Source organism: Panthera pardus, unplaced genomic scaffold, assembly GCF_024362965.1.
Source record: "Panthera pardus isolate Hobbes unplaced genomic scaffold, ASM2436296v1 HiC_scaffold_21, whole genome shotgun sequence".
NCBI lineage: Eukaryota > Metazoa > Chordata > Mammalia > Carnivora > Felidae > Panthera > Panthera pardus.
Window position 1 is genome coordinate 51,052,551 of NW_026526777.1, and position 18,534 is coordinate 51,071,084.

Below are 18,534 nucleotides of genomic sequence, written 5' to 3' on the forward strand. Positions count from 1 at the left end.
TTTGCTTTGGGCAAATACCCAGTACTGGAATTACTGTGAATCTGCCTCTTGACTTTCTTTTCTCTTGTATTGATCTGTATGTCGTCTGCTGTTAGGCTAGTACCACATTCTCATTGTTACTGCAGTTTTATATTAAGCCTTGAAATCAGGTAATCTAAGACCACTAGCTTTATTATTATTTGTTAAAGTTGTGTTGGTAATTCTGAGTCCTTTGCATTTCCATAAAAATTTTAGAACAGGAGCTCTTTATTTTCTGCTGTGATGGTTTGAAAGGATTTATGTAGTAAAAGTCACATTTTTCTCTTGTATCTTTCCCTTCAGTGGTTTTGTCTACTTGTTACTGTGGGGAATGTGAGATGGATTTCTGATCTGTTAAGTCTACCTGGCTGAGTGATGTTTTGGGGACATACTTTTTTTTTGAGAGAGAGAGAGGGCGCAAGTGGGTGAGGGGCAGAAAGAATCCCAGAAGGGGCGGGGGTGGTGAGAAGAAGAGAGAAGCAAGACTTATCCAAAGTGGGGGCCGAGCTCACCTGAGGCGGGGCTGCAACTCACGAACCGTGAGATCCTGACCTATGCTGAAGTCAGACGCTTAACGGCTGAGCCACCCAGGCGCCTGGGGACATACTTTTATATATTCATGATGAATTTTCTTTTAGACTATAAATTTTCATTCCAGATTAGTCCTCTGCAGCATAAAATAGTTTCTTTATATCATAGTTCTCTTGTTTTCTGATGAAGCATGGCAGCATTGACATTAATGATTTACTATTCTAATTTTATTGGTTGCTCTTTAAATATTACTAGAAGATACAGAACTGAAAAATGTGATGTATTTTCTACTTTAATTTCAGAAATAAATAGTGCTTCCATATGGATCTCCTCACTTTTACTAAATACAAACTCATTCCAAAGAGGACAAAATGTCATCATAGTTTTGGGGACAAAATATATTTTGTTTTTCCCAACTCCTGTTTTTTTCTCTAGTAGATGTCTTTATTCAGTCTTTTTATTTGTCTTTTACTTCAGAAATTACCTTCAGCTTGTCGAATTTCTCTGATAAAAACCACCTACCGTAGGATACAGTTATATTGCGCATAGAATAGGTCTTTTAGGACAGATGAAGAGTGTACAACTACATTAAATTAAAACGTGCTAAAGACTTAAATGAGAAGAATATGGCAATCAGAATGTTGATCTTAATGGTCTTCAAGGTGCATTTCTGATATTTACAAAAGTGTTCCAGAATATCATTTGTCAGATAGTGTATTTGTTCCAGCTATTCAGTGATAACCAGAGGGAATGGGAAAATAAAATTTTTTTCAAGACAGGGGTCAGTGAATTAAGACCTGTGAATCAATTCTGACCCATTGCTTACTTTTGTATAGCCCACAAGCTAAGAATAGTTTTATGTTTTTAAGTACTGAATGAAAAATAAAGAATAATTTTTGTGACGTGTAAACTATATGAAATTCAGATTTCAGTGTCCATAAATGAAGTTTATTGCTACACTGGCACTCTTCTGAAATAAAATTAATAGGTGTTGTGATTTTCCCAATACACATGTTCAAAAAGTTATTTCCCTAACTCTAATATAAAGGAGAACTAAAAGAATAATTTAAAATAATATATACATCTTAATATGTAAATTCTTAGACTGACTGCATTAGGCAATATAATAAATAGATACTTGAACCTGCTTACAATGAGTAAATTTGGAACATTTGGTGAATTTTAGAAATGCAAGACTAGATTGTTTTTATGTATAATGGAATTCATGTCTATGTTCAGATAATTATAGGTTTTTCACTTGCAAAAGGATGAGAGGTATAAATATCTTTGGGAAAAAAAAATTCTAAGAGAATCAGTATAATCAATCAGGACTGGAAGAAGGAGGGCAAAAATAACTTTGTCCTTTGCTCAGAGTAAAGACTTAATAGATACATTGACTCCTTTCTTTCCATAGCAGTTCATAAAAGTCATAAAAATAGCCACTAGACAGAAATACAATTCTCATTCATGAGAATAACACACAGAAAGCAGAAAGAAATCAGATGATCAGAAATTTTTTTAATTGAAAATACATCCAAAACAATATATATCACAAAGTAAAATAACAGATATAAAAGCCAACATGTGATTGATTAAATAGTGTAAACCTCCCATCAGAAGGGAAGTATCTTCACATTAGGTCACAGTGTGAAGCATAAATCTGTGTTCTATATAAGAGTCCCTAAGTCTTGGAGCTGTGAATGTTGAAAATAACGTTTAATTTAGGCTAGAAATCATTAAACCTCAATCTTTGTCTCTGTCTCTCTCTCTCACACACACACACACACACACACACACACACACACACACACACGACACTTCCTAATGATCAGAGTTCAGTCCATGATGAAGTTTACGTAGTTATAAATATCTTTATAGATTGGAAAATCTCTCTGTTAACTGTAAGAGAAAATAAATACATTAGTTGTGTAGACTTTAAATCAGATTAGATCTTAGTCCATGACAGATTAAGTGGAGCAAAAAATACAGCAATTATACCAGTCTTAAGTAACATTACTAACAAGTTAGAACCGATACACCAACATGTATCAAGAATAGAACTTCTTTTAAAGTGTCAGTTGAATATCAGAAAATGTACAGAATCTAAATCATATAGAACATCTCAAATTACAGAAAATTAAAACATTCTCTGATCACAATACTGTAAGAGCAGACATGTGTAACAAAATTAGAAACTAGGAAAAACCTACCACATGGAAATTTAAAAGCTAATTTGGCGGGCACCTGGGTGGTTCAGTGGGTTAAGCATCTGACTTTGTCTCAGGTTATGGTCTCACAGTTTGTGAGTTCGAGCCCCGCATGGGCTCTCATTTGTCAGGGCAGAGCTCACCGTGGATCTTTGTTTCCCCCCTCTCTGCACCTCCTCTACTCTTGCATTCTCTCTCTCTCTCTCTCTCTCCCCCTCTTTCTCTCTCTTTCTCTCTCTGAAAATAAATAAATATAAAAAGAAACTAATTTGGCAACTCTAGGGTCAAAGTGGAAATGCAACCACTTTGGTGAAACTTCTATATATTAGAATTTATGGGACACAGTTAAAAGTGCTCAAAATAAGATTCATTGTTTTAAGTACTTAATGGATAAGGAATGTATGAAAATAACTTAAGCGCCTAAGTTAAAAAAAAAAAAAAACAACACAAACCTAAAGAAAATAGAAGGAAAAAAGAATGAATTATTAAAGACAGAATTATTCCATTAATGAGCTTCTCAAAACAAAGTGCAGATGGCTAGTTAACCAATCATGTACAACTAGGGGAAATCGTAAATATGTAGAATAAGAAATGAAACTGAGGAAATAATTACAGGCACACTGGTGGAAAAAAAGGTAAACTACTTTGCTCATGTTTATTGTAAACAAACTTGGGATCTTATGTGATAAGGATTATTTTCTAGGAAATATAAATGATTTGAACTGATTCTAGAAGAGACCAAAAAATCTAGTCAGGATAATTACAATGGGAAAAATAGGGAGAGTTCTCAAACAGAAAATAATGAACCTAACTGGAAATGTGGAAGATCTAAAAGAATTTAAAAATTCTGCTGAAGAAACAAAATTGAATAAAGGAAGACATAACCTATCTAGATGGAAAGACTACGTATCACAAGAATATCACTTTTTCCTTAACTTGTGTATAAATTTCACCTGATTGCAAAGAAAATACCATCAGGATACATTTCAAATAAGTTGGTGCTAAACTTAAGAATAATATAGTTACTAAAATACCTAGGCAAATTCTGAAGAAAGAGATTCATGAAAGAGCACTCATTACTACAAGATGTCACATGTCATGATGAATCAGTAATTAAAACCTTGGTACAAATAAAGGATGGATAATGTCTACAATTGTTTCAAATTCTTGTAAGAAGTTAGTATATATCACATAAACTGCATTTCTAATAAATGGGGAAAAGAGATTATTCAGTAAATGGGGCAACTATGTAATGGTCTGGAAAATATAAATTTATATCTCTGCTGTCATATTTTAAAATAAGTTCCAGATGGAATGAATATCTGAATGGAACAAAAGTGAAACTTGGTAAGTATTAGAAGAAAGTAAGTATTAGGGTAGAAGTTAAAAAAAATCTTATAGAAAAAGAATAAAGCAGAAGGAGAGAGAAACTGGAGAGCTACAGTTTGAAACGGATTAGACAGATGGCCTTAGTGGTAAGCTAACATTTGAGGTAGTACCTGAGGGAAGTGAGGGAGTACGCCATACATATGTTTGGGCAGAGAGCACTTCCAGGTTCAGGTACTCTCAGATACATTGACCCCTGCGATGGGAATAGATTTGGAATTTCTTAGGTTTGCCATGAGGCCAATGTACCTGGAGGAAGGTGGGAGGAGGCAAATCTTTCATGCTTTGTTATCACTTGGCCTTTTTTATGAGGTTGGGTAGGAAGCCATTAAAAGATTTCGGATCAAAGTAGTGATGATTTGACTGTTTGAAAATGGATTGTAAGGGTCAGGTATGGAAGCAGGGATATCTGTATGGAGCCTATTATAATAATACAGACATGAGATAATGGTAGCTTGGATGAGAGTGGTGGCAGTGGGCTATTGGGAAGTGGTTAGCTTCTGCTCTATTTTGAAGGTTGAACCGAAAGAGTTGCTGTTAATTAATGAAAGGGGTGGGTTTAGCTAATAAGATGAGGAAGATACTTGGTGGAGTATTCAGAAACTCAGTTTAGGACAGATTAAGAAACCTGTTAGACTAAAATTGGAGCTGCCAAGTAGGCATGAACCAATAGTGTAGAGAGAGGTCTGGTATGCGAGATAAACATTTGAATCATCATCAGTGTATAAAGTCATGAAACTAGGTGAGATCTCCACCGAAGACCATGTAGATGGAAAGAGGAGGTAGAAGGATACTTGTACTCTGGGCTACTTGAATGTGAAAGTGGAGACGGTAAAAGGAACAGTGTGAGTGCCTACTGTGATGGAGTGGCCAGTTAGTTAGGAGAAGAATCAACTCTGTTGAGGAGGAAGTGATCCTTTAAGTCAGCTGTTGCTGATACTCAAGTAAGATAAGAATTCAGAGGTGATTATTAGATTTAGCAAACTGAAGGTCATTGTTGACCTTGACAGAGCATTTCTAGTGCTGAAGATGAAAGCTTGGTTCCAATAGGTTAAAGAGAATGGGAGGAGAAGAATTGGAGCCAGTGAGTATGGATAACTTTTTTGCTCAGTTTTGCTATCGCAAAGGAAGGAAATGGGGGGTAGCTAAAATGGAATAAAGATTATAAGGCATGTTTTGTTTTGTTTGTGTTTTACTTGAAAAAAAACATATTGAAAGGCTTAGGGAAAGAGGTAGGAGAGTGGAAAATTAATGACAGAGGAGAGAGGAGGAGAATTGAGAAAGCATTCCCGTATCAGGGGTGAGATGAGATCTGCTACACAAGCAGAGGCGTTGGTCAGGTTTAGGAGCTTGCATCCTTCCTCAGAGTAAATGGAGAGCTGGCAGAGTGTATCAGAATACATAAGCTGGTAAATGGGGATGTGGTGGTGGGAGCCTTTGGAAGTTATCTTCTTAATCTTTTATAGTTTTGCTAAACTGCAGAGGGAAACAGTCTGAGAGTGATTTTGTGAAGAAGTAGATGGGGAAATTTTGAGAAGAATGAAGAAATTGTGTACCTTTTTTTTTTAACCTGAATGGAGAGTATGTGTACAAGGGAAATTTACCATGAAACTAGGCAGTGTTAAGGCCTCGCTTGAAGACAGTGATGATGAATTTAAAACGAGACTGGAGGGGCGCCTGGGTGGCGCAGTCGGTTAAGCGTCCGACTTCAGCCAGGTCACGATCTCGCGGTCCGTGAGTTCGAGCCCCGCGTCAGGCTCTGGGCTGATGGCTCGGAGCCTGGAGCCTGTTTCCGATTCTGTGTCTCCCTCTCTCTCTGCCCCTCCCCCGTTCATGCTCTGTCTCTCTCTGTCCCCAAAATAAATAAAAAACGTTGAAAAAAAAAAAATTAAAACGAGACTGGAGAATATGGTTGTATACTTTTCTCTCACCGTGTTCCTCTGTGCCAGTTCAAGTGTAGAGTGGGTAGGGAGTTAGATGTAACTAGCATTAGAGTTTTGCCAAGGAAGTTAGATACAAGAAATAAAAATTAAAAGCAGTGAACGAATACTGTTGTACGGGAGGGAGTCCTCTAATTATTGACCATGGAATTTATGATAGGTAAAGAAGAAAGTGAATACATAAGAGGATGGCATAATGGTGATGTTAAGACCAGTGAATTTTTAGGTCCCCTCGGGCTTGAGGGCTTGATGGATTTTTGGACACAGAGGGTCATCTAGCAAGATTGGAGGTGGTTGTTAGCCATATGTCATAAAGCAAAATTGAGATTATGGAGGGAATGAAGTTCTTAGTAATGAAAAAGTATAGGGTATGATCCTGGTTCTGTGGAGTGTTAGCACAGTGAAAGATCTTTGGAGAAGAAAAAGTCAAGAAACTGATAGATGAGGCTGTTGAAGTTAATCATCTGCATGATTATTAATTAAGAAGTAGGACAAGAACTGAGGCGCCTTGGTGGCTCAGTTGGTTTAAGTGTCTGCCTCTTGATTTTGGCTCAGGTCATGATCTCATGGTTCATGGGACTGAGCCTCACATTGGGCTCTGTACTGACAGTGTGGAGCCTGCCTGGGATCCCCTCTCTCTGCCCCTCCCCTGCTCTCATGTTCTCAGGAGTGGGCTCTCTTTCTCTCTCTCAAAATAGGTAAATAAACATTAAAAAAAAAAAAAAAAGAAATAGGACAAGAGTAGATTTGGAGAGAGTGATAGCGAAGTTAAAATTGCCAAGAACTCCTGCATTGGTACAAGGGCTCGGGAGGAGTTGTATAAGTTACAGGAGATTTGGAGCTGGGAGAGAGTGAAAATGGCTGCAAGAAGCTGTGTGTAGCATGGAAAACACAGACTTCATTTCCAGAATTACTTGAACCACGGAATGTGAGAGGACTTCAAGGGAAGCAGTGTTTTTCAAAGAGCCAGGTTTCCATTAGATTAAGAAGGTAAAAGGAACATTTAGAAAAGAAGTTGACATTATTAGTGGTATTATCTGCATTGAGAGAGGTTTAGCTTTACTTAAATGTATTGAAGTGCATGTGGGGGCACCTAGGTGGCTTAGTCGGTTAAGTGTGTGACTTCAGCTCACGTCATGATTTCCTAGTTTTTGAGTTCAAGCCCCGCGTTGGGCTCTGTGATGATAGCTCAGAGCCTGGAGCCTGTTTTGGATTTTGTCTCTCTCTCTCTCTCTCTCTCTCTCTAAAAATAAATAAACATTAAAAAAAATAAAATGCATGTGACTTTTGACCTAGTGCTTCATATTCTAGGGTAAATTTCATGATATTTTCAAGAATATATGCAAATATATGAAAGAAGGACCCTCATAGGAGGGTATTTTTTGCAGCATTACTTAACAGTGAAAGATCAGAAAGTAATTGATAAACTGATTAAGTTATGATACATACATATGTTTGAATTCTCTACAATCACCGGGGGAAAAATGAGGTTGCCCTAATATGTACTGATATGAAATGATTATCAAGATACTGTGGAGGGGGCAAGGTGTAAGTCAATATGTATGATTTCGCCCCATGTGTTTAAGTAATAAAACTATGAATACACAGATGCTTGTTCATGCACAGGGTAATGTTAGTAGGGTACATAAACTGGAATTATTGGTTGCCTCCAGGGAGGTGATTGGGTGCTTTATTTGGCAGGATTTGGAGGAAGACTCTGCTTTTCTTTGTGCACTCTTTGAACCATTGCCTATATACATATTTTTAAAAAGTTTTAAGAAGGGATTCAGGCCTGTTTGTGGTGAATCTTCAGTAATAATTGGGTGTATTGATTTTACATGGTAGTAAATGAGGAAAATTATGTGGACAGAGCTGTGTTTTTGAAAATTTACCTTTTTATCAGTTCTTCAAATGGATTAGAAAAGAGGAAAGGCAGGAGTAGCAGACTGTTACAGAAGCTATTGCACTAGTCCGGGTTAGTGTTAATGCATGCCTAATTCATATTTCTGTGAATTTCTCAAATGTTGTGTTCTGGTTTTTTAACATCGTATTTCCATCAGCTAGGTCAGCATTTGGCAGATAACAGGCATGCTGGGGGGCGTCTGGGTGACTCAGTCAGTTAAGCGTCCGACTTTTGCTTTCAGCTCAGGTTATGATCTCACAGTTTGTGAGTTCGAGCCCCACGTCGGGCTCTGCACTGACAGCATAGAGCCTGCTTGGAATTCTCGGTTATCCTCTCTCTCTGCCCTTCCCCCACTTGCCACATGCCCACACGCGCACACACACTCTCTCTCTCTTTCTCTCTCTCAAAAACAAATAAATAAACATTAAAAAAAACAGGCATGCTGGATATTTGATGGGTGAGACTATTCATGCATCATCCACTTTCTCCCAGTAGGCCTCAGTAATCAGTGACTCCTGAATTTCTGTAGCATCTTTCATCATTATTTGGCATTTGCTGATACTGTATTATAATCTTTCCCAGTAATTATACACCCTGTGAGACTACCTTACTCTTTTTATCTCCCTCTGTTTAACCTGTTACACAGGATGAATATATCATTTATTACTATCATGTATATAATATTGTATGTGTAATTATGTTATTATTGTTTATTTTGTCTTTGTATATATTCTTTGAAAACCAGTTCTTGTGTTCTCATTAAAATGGACGTTTTGCATAGTGATTGAGAGCATAGACTCTGGAACCAGATTGCTTGAATTTGAATTATCTGGTGAAGTCTGGGCAAATTACTTAACATCGGTATAACTTAGTTTCCTTATGTATACAGTGGAGATTTGAAGAGTAAATTTATTTTTATGTGAGGTGCTTAACGCAGTGCTTTATACATAGTATTATCTATGGTATGGAAGATTTAGCTATTATTATTGATTGATTTGGGAGAAAGTCCGTGGAATAACATCAATTCTTATTTACTTTACCTGTATTTGTATTCTTTAAAGATCTGCCTATTTCTTTTCATTAAAATGGCCAATTTCTTTGTTTCCTTGAAATAATAGCAGCCTCTATCTCTTGAGGCACACTATCACGGTGATGAATTAGACCTCTAACAACTGTGTTCGCTTTACATTTTCTTTTGATAAATAGGATTCTAGTGTTTGGGATATTAATCCACTTTGTTAATACTTGTTTTTTTAATTGCAAAAACAGTATGACACAGTGGGAGCACTGAAAAAATTCCCTTCTTGGGATATTGCCATCTTTGCATTGTTTTGTGCCACACTGTACTAGAGGTATGCGTTAATCAGCTGTCCTGTGCCTGGATGGTCTCTTGCCTGGAGGCTCAATCACTTGACTGATGGCCCTTTTGACAAAGACTATAGGCAGTTTCCTACAGCTGAATTAGCATTTTAAACTGTTTAAATAAATCACTTTTAAAAACAGTTGAAACAGTCCAAGTATGAAAGAAAAAGGCAGTTTGTTTCCATGTTTAAAATAAGCCCCCATTAATATTTTTCAAAGCAAATGTTTGTGTGTTTTGAAATTTTATTAAAAAAAAATTTTTTTTTTTTTTACATTTTATTATTTTTGAGAGAGAAAGAGCACAAGTGAGGGAGGGGCAGAGAGAGGGAGACACAGAATCCGAAGCAGGCTCCAGGCTCCGAGCTGTCAGCACAGAGCCTGATGCGGGGCTCGAACCCACCAACCATGAGATCATGACCTGAGCCGAAGTCAGTTGCTTAACCAACAGAGCCACCCAGGTGCCCCATGTGTATTTTGAAATTTTAAAAAGTTCTGTGAAACTCAATTTATCATTGTAGTAAACTTTCATAAACCACTTGCTTTAAGAATTACTGGTGAGGGGTGCCTGGGTGGCTCAGTCGGTTAAGCGTCCGGCTTCGGCTCAGGTCATGATCTTGCAGTTCGTGAGTTCTAGCCCCGCGTCGGGCTCTGTGCTGACAGCTCAGAGCCTGGAGCCTGTTTCCGATTCTGTGTCTCCCTCTCTCTCTCTGACCCTCCCCCGTTCATGCTTGTCTCTCTGTCTCAAAAATAAATAAACGTTAAAAAAAAAAAAAAAAAAGAATTACTGGTGATAGGGGCGCCAGGGTGGCTAGGTCGGTTAAGTGTCTGTCTCTTGATTTTGGCTCGGTCAGGATGTCATGGTTTCTAAGTTTGAGCCCCGCCTTGGGCTCTGCTCAACGCGTGGAGTCTGCTTGGGGTTCTCCCGCCCATCCCCTGCTCGCACGCTCTCTCTCTCTCTCTCTCTCTCAAAATAAATAAACTTAAAAAGAATTACTGGTGATAGTGAATAGCAGAAATGAATTTTGTATAACAAGTGAAACTTAGTACAAAATTTTTTGAATTTAATTGCACATCAATGAATTACTTTTTGTTTCAGTTTAGTCACTGTTTATTGTTTTTGTTTAGGTTATCAGATTTCATAATTAAGGCAGCTGAAATATTGTATTGTGAGATAAGAGGCCATCCATTTTGGAGTAGCTCTGAAAAGCTCTCTCTCTACCTGAAAACTACATTGTTCATTTGAGTTGTTACATGAGATGTTTTTAGAATCTAATTATGTTTGTTTGGGATCAGATATGATTAAATCTGTTAAAGATTGAGAACAAACGGTTCAGCGTTTGGAAGTACCTAAATCCTGAGTCTTAGTAATGTGGAAGTACTTCTCTTTTTTTTTCCAAGGGAACTGTTTGTCTTCCTTTCCCTTTTTATCAAAATTTACTAGAGGGGCACCTGGGTGGCTCAGTCTGGTGAAGCCTCTGACTCTTGGTTTCGATCTCACAGTTAGTGGACTCAACCCCCATGTTGGACTTTGCGCTGGCAGCAGAGAGCCTGCTTGGGATTCTCTCTCTCCCTCCCTTTGTCCTCTCGTGTGCTCTCTCTCTCTCTCTCAAAAAAAAAAAAAAAAAAAAAAACCTTAAAAAAATTCACTAGAGATAATATTTTTTTACTTTCTGGTCAGCATTTCTATTAGAATTTTATTGTTTTTAAATTATAAAGAAACTCAGTATCCCAGAATATTAAAAAAGAATACTGTACAGATCCTTGATATCCCAATATTTAAAAATAAAACATAACCAGGACGTAAGAAAATAACAATAAAGTCAGAATATAAAGTTGATTTTTTAGCATGAGAGGTAAGAATTAGCTAATGCAGCTAAATAATAACCTTTGTTGAAAAAAGAGAGGTGTCTTGAATAACAGTGTAGCAACAGAAGAAATAATAGACTTATTAACTTATTTACATCATCAAATCAATTCTTTTGACAGATAGCATTTTTATTCATATGGAAGTTTTCTCACTGCAGTGTCTTTGGATTGTTATTTTAATAATCTAGTGTTTAAATTTATTTTTTCTTAAAAACATATAGTTTGGAAGTGGCCTATTTTTTTCTGGTGTAACACTGGAATACTGTTGATTTATTGCCATGTCTGTTTGTAGGTGTAGTAAAAGTATTTAGAGATAATTTAACTAGTTCTTCCTTGGGGTCTCAGCCATACCCAGCCTTTTAAGTTAAGGATGGGATTTCAGTTCTGATAACTGTTCTTTGTCGGACACAGTAATATTTCTCCTTCAGTGACATTAGCCTGTGGGTATAAATTGAGTCAGGATAGATGAATAGTTGCATCGACATAGTTATGCTGCATTAGAATCCATGGTGCAGGGGAACACTGAGTCAGCAGTTTGGTTTCAGTTGTTGTACAAATAAATGCATTGCATTGCCACATAGTCATATTTTATTGGAGGGAGTATTTGCTGATTTGTGCTATAGTCAGTGACATGGAATGAAATTATTTTAAATGCTATAAAATAAAGGATTTAAAGTTGTATTGAAAAGTGAACATCTCAAAGTGTTTTTGTGCGAAATATTCTGTGTACCTATTTCTTTTATTCGTCATCATTAGCTTAGCAAACATTTTACTAAATTATTAACTAATCATTAACTGTTCTGTAACAGGATATCACAGGTAATCCAGAAAGAAAAGTATGCCATGTCGGTATTTATATGCATTTAACGACTACTTGATATATGCAGAGTATTAACATACTGTCTTATCCACTTACTAGCTGATTAACTTAAGGCAAATTGCTTCCCCTCTAACCCTTCGTTTTCTCATGTGTAAAATGTGGACAAAGATAATACCTATCTCATAGGGTTATTATGGGGATTACATGAGTTAATATGTGCAGTGGTTATGCTTAGCGGTCAGTGAATGTTAGCTATTATTATTGTGTAATTAATTGTAGATCAGTGAAAATTCATCTGTATTCTTTGGCCTTACGGCTAAGCTTATAGAAAAGATGCTTAACTTGTTGAGAAATAATGGATGTGATGATTCATTTCACATTAGGTTATTTAAATTTCTTACTGGTCATATAACACCTTTGTTGAGGTTCCAAATTAAGTTTTATAAAGGTGAATAAGGTCTTCTGCTTTTCTTTGAAGTATATTATTTTGGAACTTGTATAGAAAGTCAGTAAGAGAGGAGTGAATTCCCTAAGAAATTCTAAGAGAAGGGAGATTTTTAGTTTTTTCCCTTGGTTTTGGCATAAGAAATCTATATTGGGGGGGGGCTAATAAATCAGATCATCTTTGAGAGATTAGTAATGGATTTGAGGAACATAATGATAATTTAATGATTCCATTTTTTAAACCTTTGTCATCACTCTTTAATTGCTTCTGTAACTGAGTTTGTGTACTAATTTATTTATTAAAGTAACGTTAAACGCTGAAATTCTGTGATCCCCACAAAGTGGTAGAAGGGAAATAGTTAGAATTTATGAAAAGATTAATTGGTAATTCTCTTTTGACATATTTTTTAATATACCAAACCATTAAGTCTTTTGTCACTACTTTTATAATATAACTTGTTAGCCTTTACAGTTGGGTAAGTTGTAATATGGTTACTAAAGCTGAATTGAAAAACATGTCAAGTTTCTAGGAACAAAAGAACTATCTATAAGCAGAATTGTGTAGCTATGCACAGTTCTCTACCACTTGTAATTTGTTATGTCTTGGTAATGACTCTATCTGGACATAGAGCCTACTCCCATTTGAGGGCATTTCAAGTAGATCTCTTATTCTTGTAGACAGAATGACTTTAGAAACAGAAAAAACTCTGAACTGTTGTCATTGTAAATGTCACAGGGATAGGCAAATAGTCTTCCTGACCAAATATACACTTTCTTCCATAGTATTGAATTTGACCGGGATTGTGACTATTTTGCAATTGCTGGAGTTACAAAGAAGATTAAGGTCTATGAATATGGCACAGTCATTCAAGATGCCGTGGATATTCACTACCCTGAAAATGAAATGACCTGCAATTCCAAAATCAGGTACTTAGATTATTTTTTTGGACATCATGTAGCTTGTGTATAACAATCAGTGACTATAATTAGTATGAGTTTGTTGTTTTACCTTTCTGTGAGACTCCTTATTCAGTTATAAAAAACATTGGAATTGTATACAGAGGAGACTTCAGAATCTGTTTTAAAGTTATCGGTTGCTTTTACCCTGTAGGGGTTAGTAGTCACTGTTTTCCTGTTTGACCAATGAAAGTCCTTTTTGTTTCACTTAATCAAATAAAAATCTTTGTCGTAAATGGCTTTCCATGGGGTGTTGAATAAAGGATTACGATAGCCTATGAATAGTGTCTGAAAGTCAGGATTTTTTTTTCCCCTAGCAATGCACATCTCTCTAAATATTTTAACTGTTCATAGTTTTAAGAGGTTTTTCTTTTTCATAAGAATATTCTGCTGCTTTTCATTGAGGGCCTTATATTTAAGTTTCATACAATAAGGGTTAGAGTTCATAATGAGAGCTTTTCAAACCTGGAGTACTGTTAAAAATGCAGGAACTGGGAATTACTTCGGATCTGCCCCCCCAGAATCTCAAAGGAATCTTAGAATCTGCATTTTTTAAACAAGCTTCCTAAACAGTTCTCATAGGCACTGGCTTAAAATGGAATGATACACGGAAAGTGTCTAATAATAAATTTATTTAGAACTTTGAACATTTTCTAATTATACCTATTTTACCTGAATTCACCTACTTTACACACATATGTATTATGTGTGTGTATATGATATATATGCTCATTTTAATAGTGTTAATAATATAGCAAGTATTACAGTATTTATGTAATGTATTTGTTATAGCTTTCCTTTTCATTTCCTAATTCATTCCTAAAAATGATAGACTGATAGTTTGTGAGCCTGCTAATTCATCAGTGGCACTCGTCATCGAGAATCTATTATAGTTATTTTATCCTAAGTGGAAAGAAAATAACATGAATAAGACATAACTTTATTGAGTTCTTATGTGGCAAGCATTGTCCTAAATGATTTATCTTAAGTAGACTTAACTATGAGATATTGCCCCATCTTATGTACAAGGAAGCTGAAGTACAGAAAGGTTAATTAACTTGCATAAGGTCACACAGCTAGTCTCTGGAGGAGAAAGGATTCAAGCAGGTAGTTTCTTCACCATGTCGTGCCACTTATTTATGAAACGGAGGCCACAATAGTAATACCTGTTTCATAGGATTATATTTTAAATAAATCCACACAGTGCACTTAGCATACTACTTGGCCATTATCAAGATTCCTAAGAAATGTCACTGTAATGAAAAGGTGGATTAGAGGGTTTACCTTTTTTAAACAAGCTTCCTAAGTGATCCTCAGGCACTGGCTTAAAATCAAATAATACAAGGAATGCATCTAATAATATATTTATTTAGAACTTTGAACATTTTCCAATTATCCTTATACCTATTTTACCTGAGTCAGTTACGTATGTAAAAATATGGCAATACTTTATGGGATGTTGGAGTAAATGGAAGAAGCCGTTCAAATCTGGAAGCTATGAGCTAAAGACTGAAAGGGTCAGTGTGTCAGCACACCCGAAGCCAGTTTGGAGCAAACGGGTTTGGAAGGTGAACTAAACTACCCCAAACCACAACTGTGAAGCGGCACAGCTAGAATTTGAGCTCAGGTTGATCGAACTCTAAAATTTAGCCCTTTTAACTTGCCACGTAATTTCTCCCAGAAATCTAGTAAGTATATGTAAACATGCAAATGAACTGTTAACAGTTTCTAAAATTTAGCATGAACGTAGCCAGTAGAGAGCAAAAGACTTTGTTATTTTCATGTGCTTTGAGATCATCTAGGTTAATTGCTAAGTGGCTTTTTCCTTAATATACATTAGCTTTATCATATGCTTCATTCACATATGTGTCTCACCAAAAGCATACATTTTTAGATGTGTTCTCAGTTTTGGAGCACTTGAGAATAGCTGAAATCGTAAATGTTAAAAGCTTAATTCTAACTTAAATTCTTTCAATTGGAATTTCAGTCATAAGCTTATATGAAGATTTTTTGTTTGTTTGTTTGTTTGTTTTTGGATGTGAGTACAGAAACCCAATTCAAATTAGTTTATTAGTGTATCTGATTCAGCACAACTTGATACAGGGGCCTGTACAATTTGATTAAGTCTCTGTCTTTCGGCTGTGGCATGCTTTGTGCCCTGTTGGCTTTCTGTTTTCACTCATAGATCTGCTTTACTCATGTATGAAAGATGGCCAGTGGCAGCTGTACGCTTATGTCCATCTTTTGGCTAGTGAACAGTGTGAATAGTGGTAAGGGTTGTTACTTGGTAGTTCAGTAGAATAATGTGGGAGTTATTTGATATATTTTTTCCCAAATATGTTGTTGGCAGATTAAGGATTATGAAGTCATGTAGACCATTTAAAAAGGGTTCCAATCTTTTCTGAACACATCGACATTCTTTGTATTCATTGTTACTTACTTTTACATGAAGTAAGGCTTAACTAACTATCTTTCTTTCAGCTGTATCAGTTGGAGTAGTTACCATAAGAATCTGTTAGCCAGCAGTGATTATGAAGGCACTGTCATCCTATGGGATGGATTCACAGGACAGAGGTCAAAGGTCTATCAGGTAAATAAGGATACTAGTTTACTTGTTTTAAGAACCACATTTTTACTTTCTTAATAATTGTAGGGGTTTATGTGCTTTATAGTTACAAATTTTAGCCACTAATTTAGACTTTTAAAAATAACTATATGATACCAAATAATGCTTTTCTGAAGCATCTCTTCAGACTTGTTTTACATTTATAGAATGTGTCAAATAAATTTCCAAAAGCAATAAAATATGTATATGTAAAAAGTTTGGGAACTACTTTGCATCTCATTTGTTTTCATAGCCTGTTTTATCTCCCTCCCACCAGAGCAATAAATTGGTATCAAGCTTTTTGCTTTATTTTACCATCTATGTTCTGTCTGAGACTACTTTGTCTTCCTTCTGTATCCAGGAACATGAGAAAAGGTGTTGGAGTGTTGACTTTAATTTGATGGATCCTAAACTCTTGGCTTCAGGTTCTGATGATGCAAAAGGTACAATCTGAATCTCCTCTCCTACTTTCCCTCACTTCCTTATACCCAACTTAATTCCTTTTACTGGCAGAGATACAGATATTTATTAAAACTTGTGGCAGTCCTTTGTGATTATTATTCTAAAACTAATCTAAGCACAAAAATCTATCTTTTGGAGTGAAAGAAAAATGAATATACTGTATCTTCATTATAATAATTTTTTCTGGATTCATGTCACATGGTGACATTTTTATAACCAATTCCTTTATATATACCATCAAGTCAACTTTTTTTGATGAAATATTTAGACCTGTCTCTGTTTTAAATGATATTAGATTTCTAGTGTATGCTAAAGTCTTTTAGTGAAGTTTATCATATTTCAAGGCAAGAGTTCTTCATTTTTTTCCCCCGCAAATTTAATTGACCTCTTCTGTTTTTTCTTATATATCCATATTTACTATTCATTTTTTTCAGTTGTCCATACTGTTTTGTTTTGGCCTGGTTCTTCTCACCATTAGATTTCTAAAGCCTTGTTAACAGATTTCTTTAACCTTATAGTTAATAGCCTTAATTTTTTTGCCCTCCTTTTTTGCATGTAACTTATAGACTAGCGATTAGATAGGCAGAGATAACTCTAGTGTTGAAAAGTTTATTTCATAATGATAGTGCATGCCCTATTTTGTAAAAGGGAAATGAACATATCTGGATTTCCCCCCAGAAGATCAAAAAGTAGCAAGTTGTTTACCCTTTTTAATGGTTATTTTGAGAGAGAGAGAGAGAGAGAGAGAGAGAGCGAGAGAGAGAGCAAGCAAGCATGAGTGGAGGAGGGACACACAATCTGAAGAAGGCTCCAGGCTTCGAGCCATCAGCACAGAGCCCGACACGGGACTCAAACTCATGAACCGCGAGATCATGACCTGAGCCGATGTTGGACACTCAAGCGACTGAGCCACCCAGGCACCCCTAAATGTACTTTTTAATAGTATACTGAGGATAGCCTTTATTGAGTTGAATACTTGTATTTTAGTACTGAAGAGTAACATTTATTCAAAGGTCTTGACTGGTCAGAGTCTTTCTCTGGAATTGTTTCAATGGAAACAATTTAAGTAGGAAAGGATTTTTAAAGCTATTTATTCATGTTAAATTGTTTTAAAATATATGTAACATGAAATGAAGCATTTTAACTGTTTTTAAGTACTGTTTAGTGGCATTAAGTACATTCATGATGTTGCAGTCTTCACTGCCCTTAGTCCATAGAACTTTTTTCATATCGTCAAAACTGACACTTTCTACCCATGAAACATAGCTTCTCATTTCCCCTTTACCTAGCCCCTGGCAGTCACCTTTCTGCTTTGTGTCTCTATCGATTTGACTACTCGTAACTACCTCATATGAGTGGAATCATGCAGTATTTGTTTGTGAGTGGCTTATTTCACTTAGCATAAAGTCTTTAAGGTTCATATATGTTGTAGCATGTATCAGAATTTTTTTAAATTAAATTAATGTATTAATTAATTATTTTTTTAATTTACATCCAAGGTAGTTAACATATAGTGCAACAGTGATTTCAGGAATAGATTCCAGTGATTCATGCCCTATGTATAACACCCAGTGCTCATCGCAACAAGTGTCCTCCTTAATGCCCCGTACCCATTTAGCCCAACCCCCTTCCTGTAACCCCTCCAGCACCCCTTAATTTGTTCCCTGTATTTAAGAGTCTCTTATGTTTTGTCCCCCTCCTTGTTTTTATATTATTTTTGCTTCCCTTCTGTTTTGTATCTTATGTTCTTCTGTTTTGTATCTTAAATTCTTCATATGAGTGACGTCCTATGATACTTGTCTTTCTCTGACTAATTTCAATTAGCATAATAGCCTCTAGTTCCATCCACGTAGTTGCAAATGGCAGAATTTCTTTTACAAGGCTGAATTATAATGTATTCTATGAATGTATCACATTTTGTTTATCCATTCATCGTCTATAGACATACATTTGGGTTACTTCTACCTTTTGGGCTATTATGAATAATGCTGCTATGAACGTGAGTGACAAACTATCTTTTTATGTCCTGTTTT

At 36.0% G+C, this 18,534-nt stretch overlaps 1 protein-coding gene across 5 annotated transcripts in view; it reads left to right on the plus strand.

Annotated features, from left to right (window-relative positions):
* The window catches only part of COP1 (COP1 E3 ubiquitin ligase), a 259,654-nt gene that overhangs the window by 130,904 nt on the left and 110,216 nt on the right, over positions 1-18,534 (plus strand). For all 5 annotated transcript variants that reach the window (XM_053909249.1, XM_019425614.2, XM_019425593.2 and 2 more), the window contains exons 12-14: positions 13,261-13,404; positions 15,916-16,024; positions 16,401-16,482. In XM_053909249.1, coding sequence (XP_053765224.1) covers positions 13,261-13,404; positions 15,916-16,024; positions 16,401-16,482 — 335 coding nt within the window. The remainder of the gene's footprint in view (positions 1-13,260; positions 13,405-15,915; positions 16,025-16,400; positions 16,483-18,534) is intronic.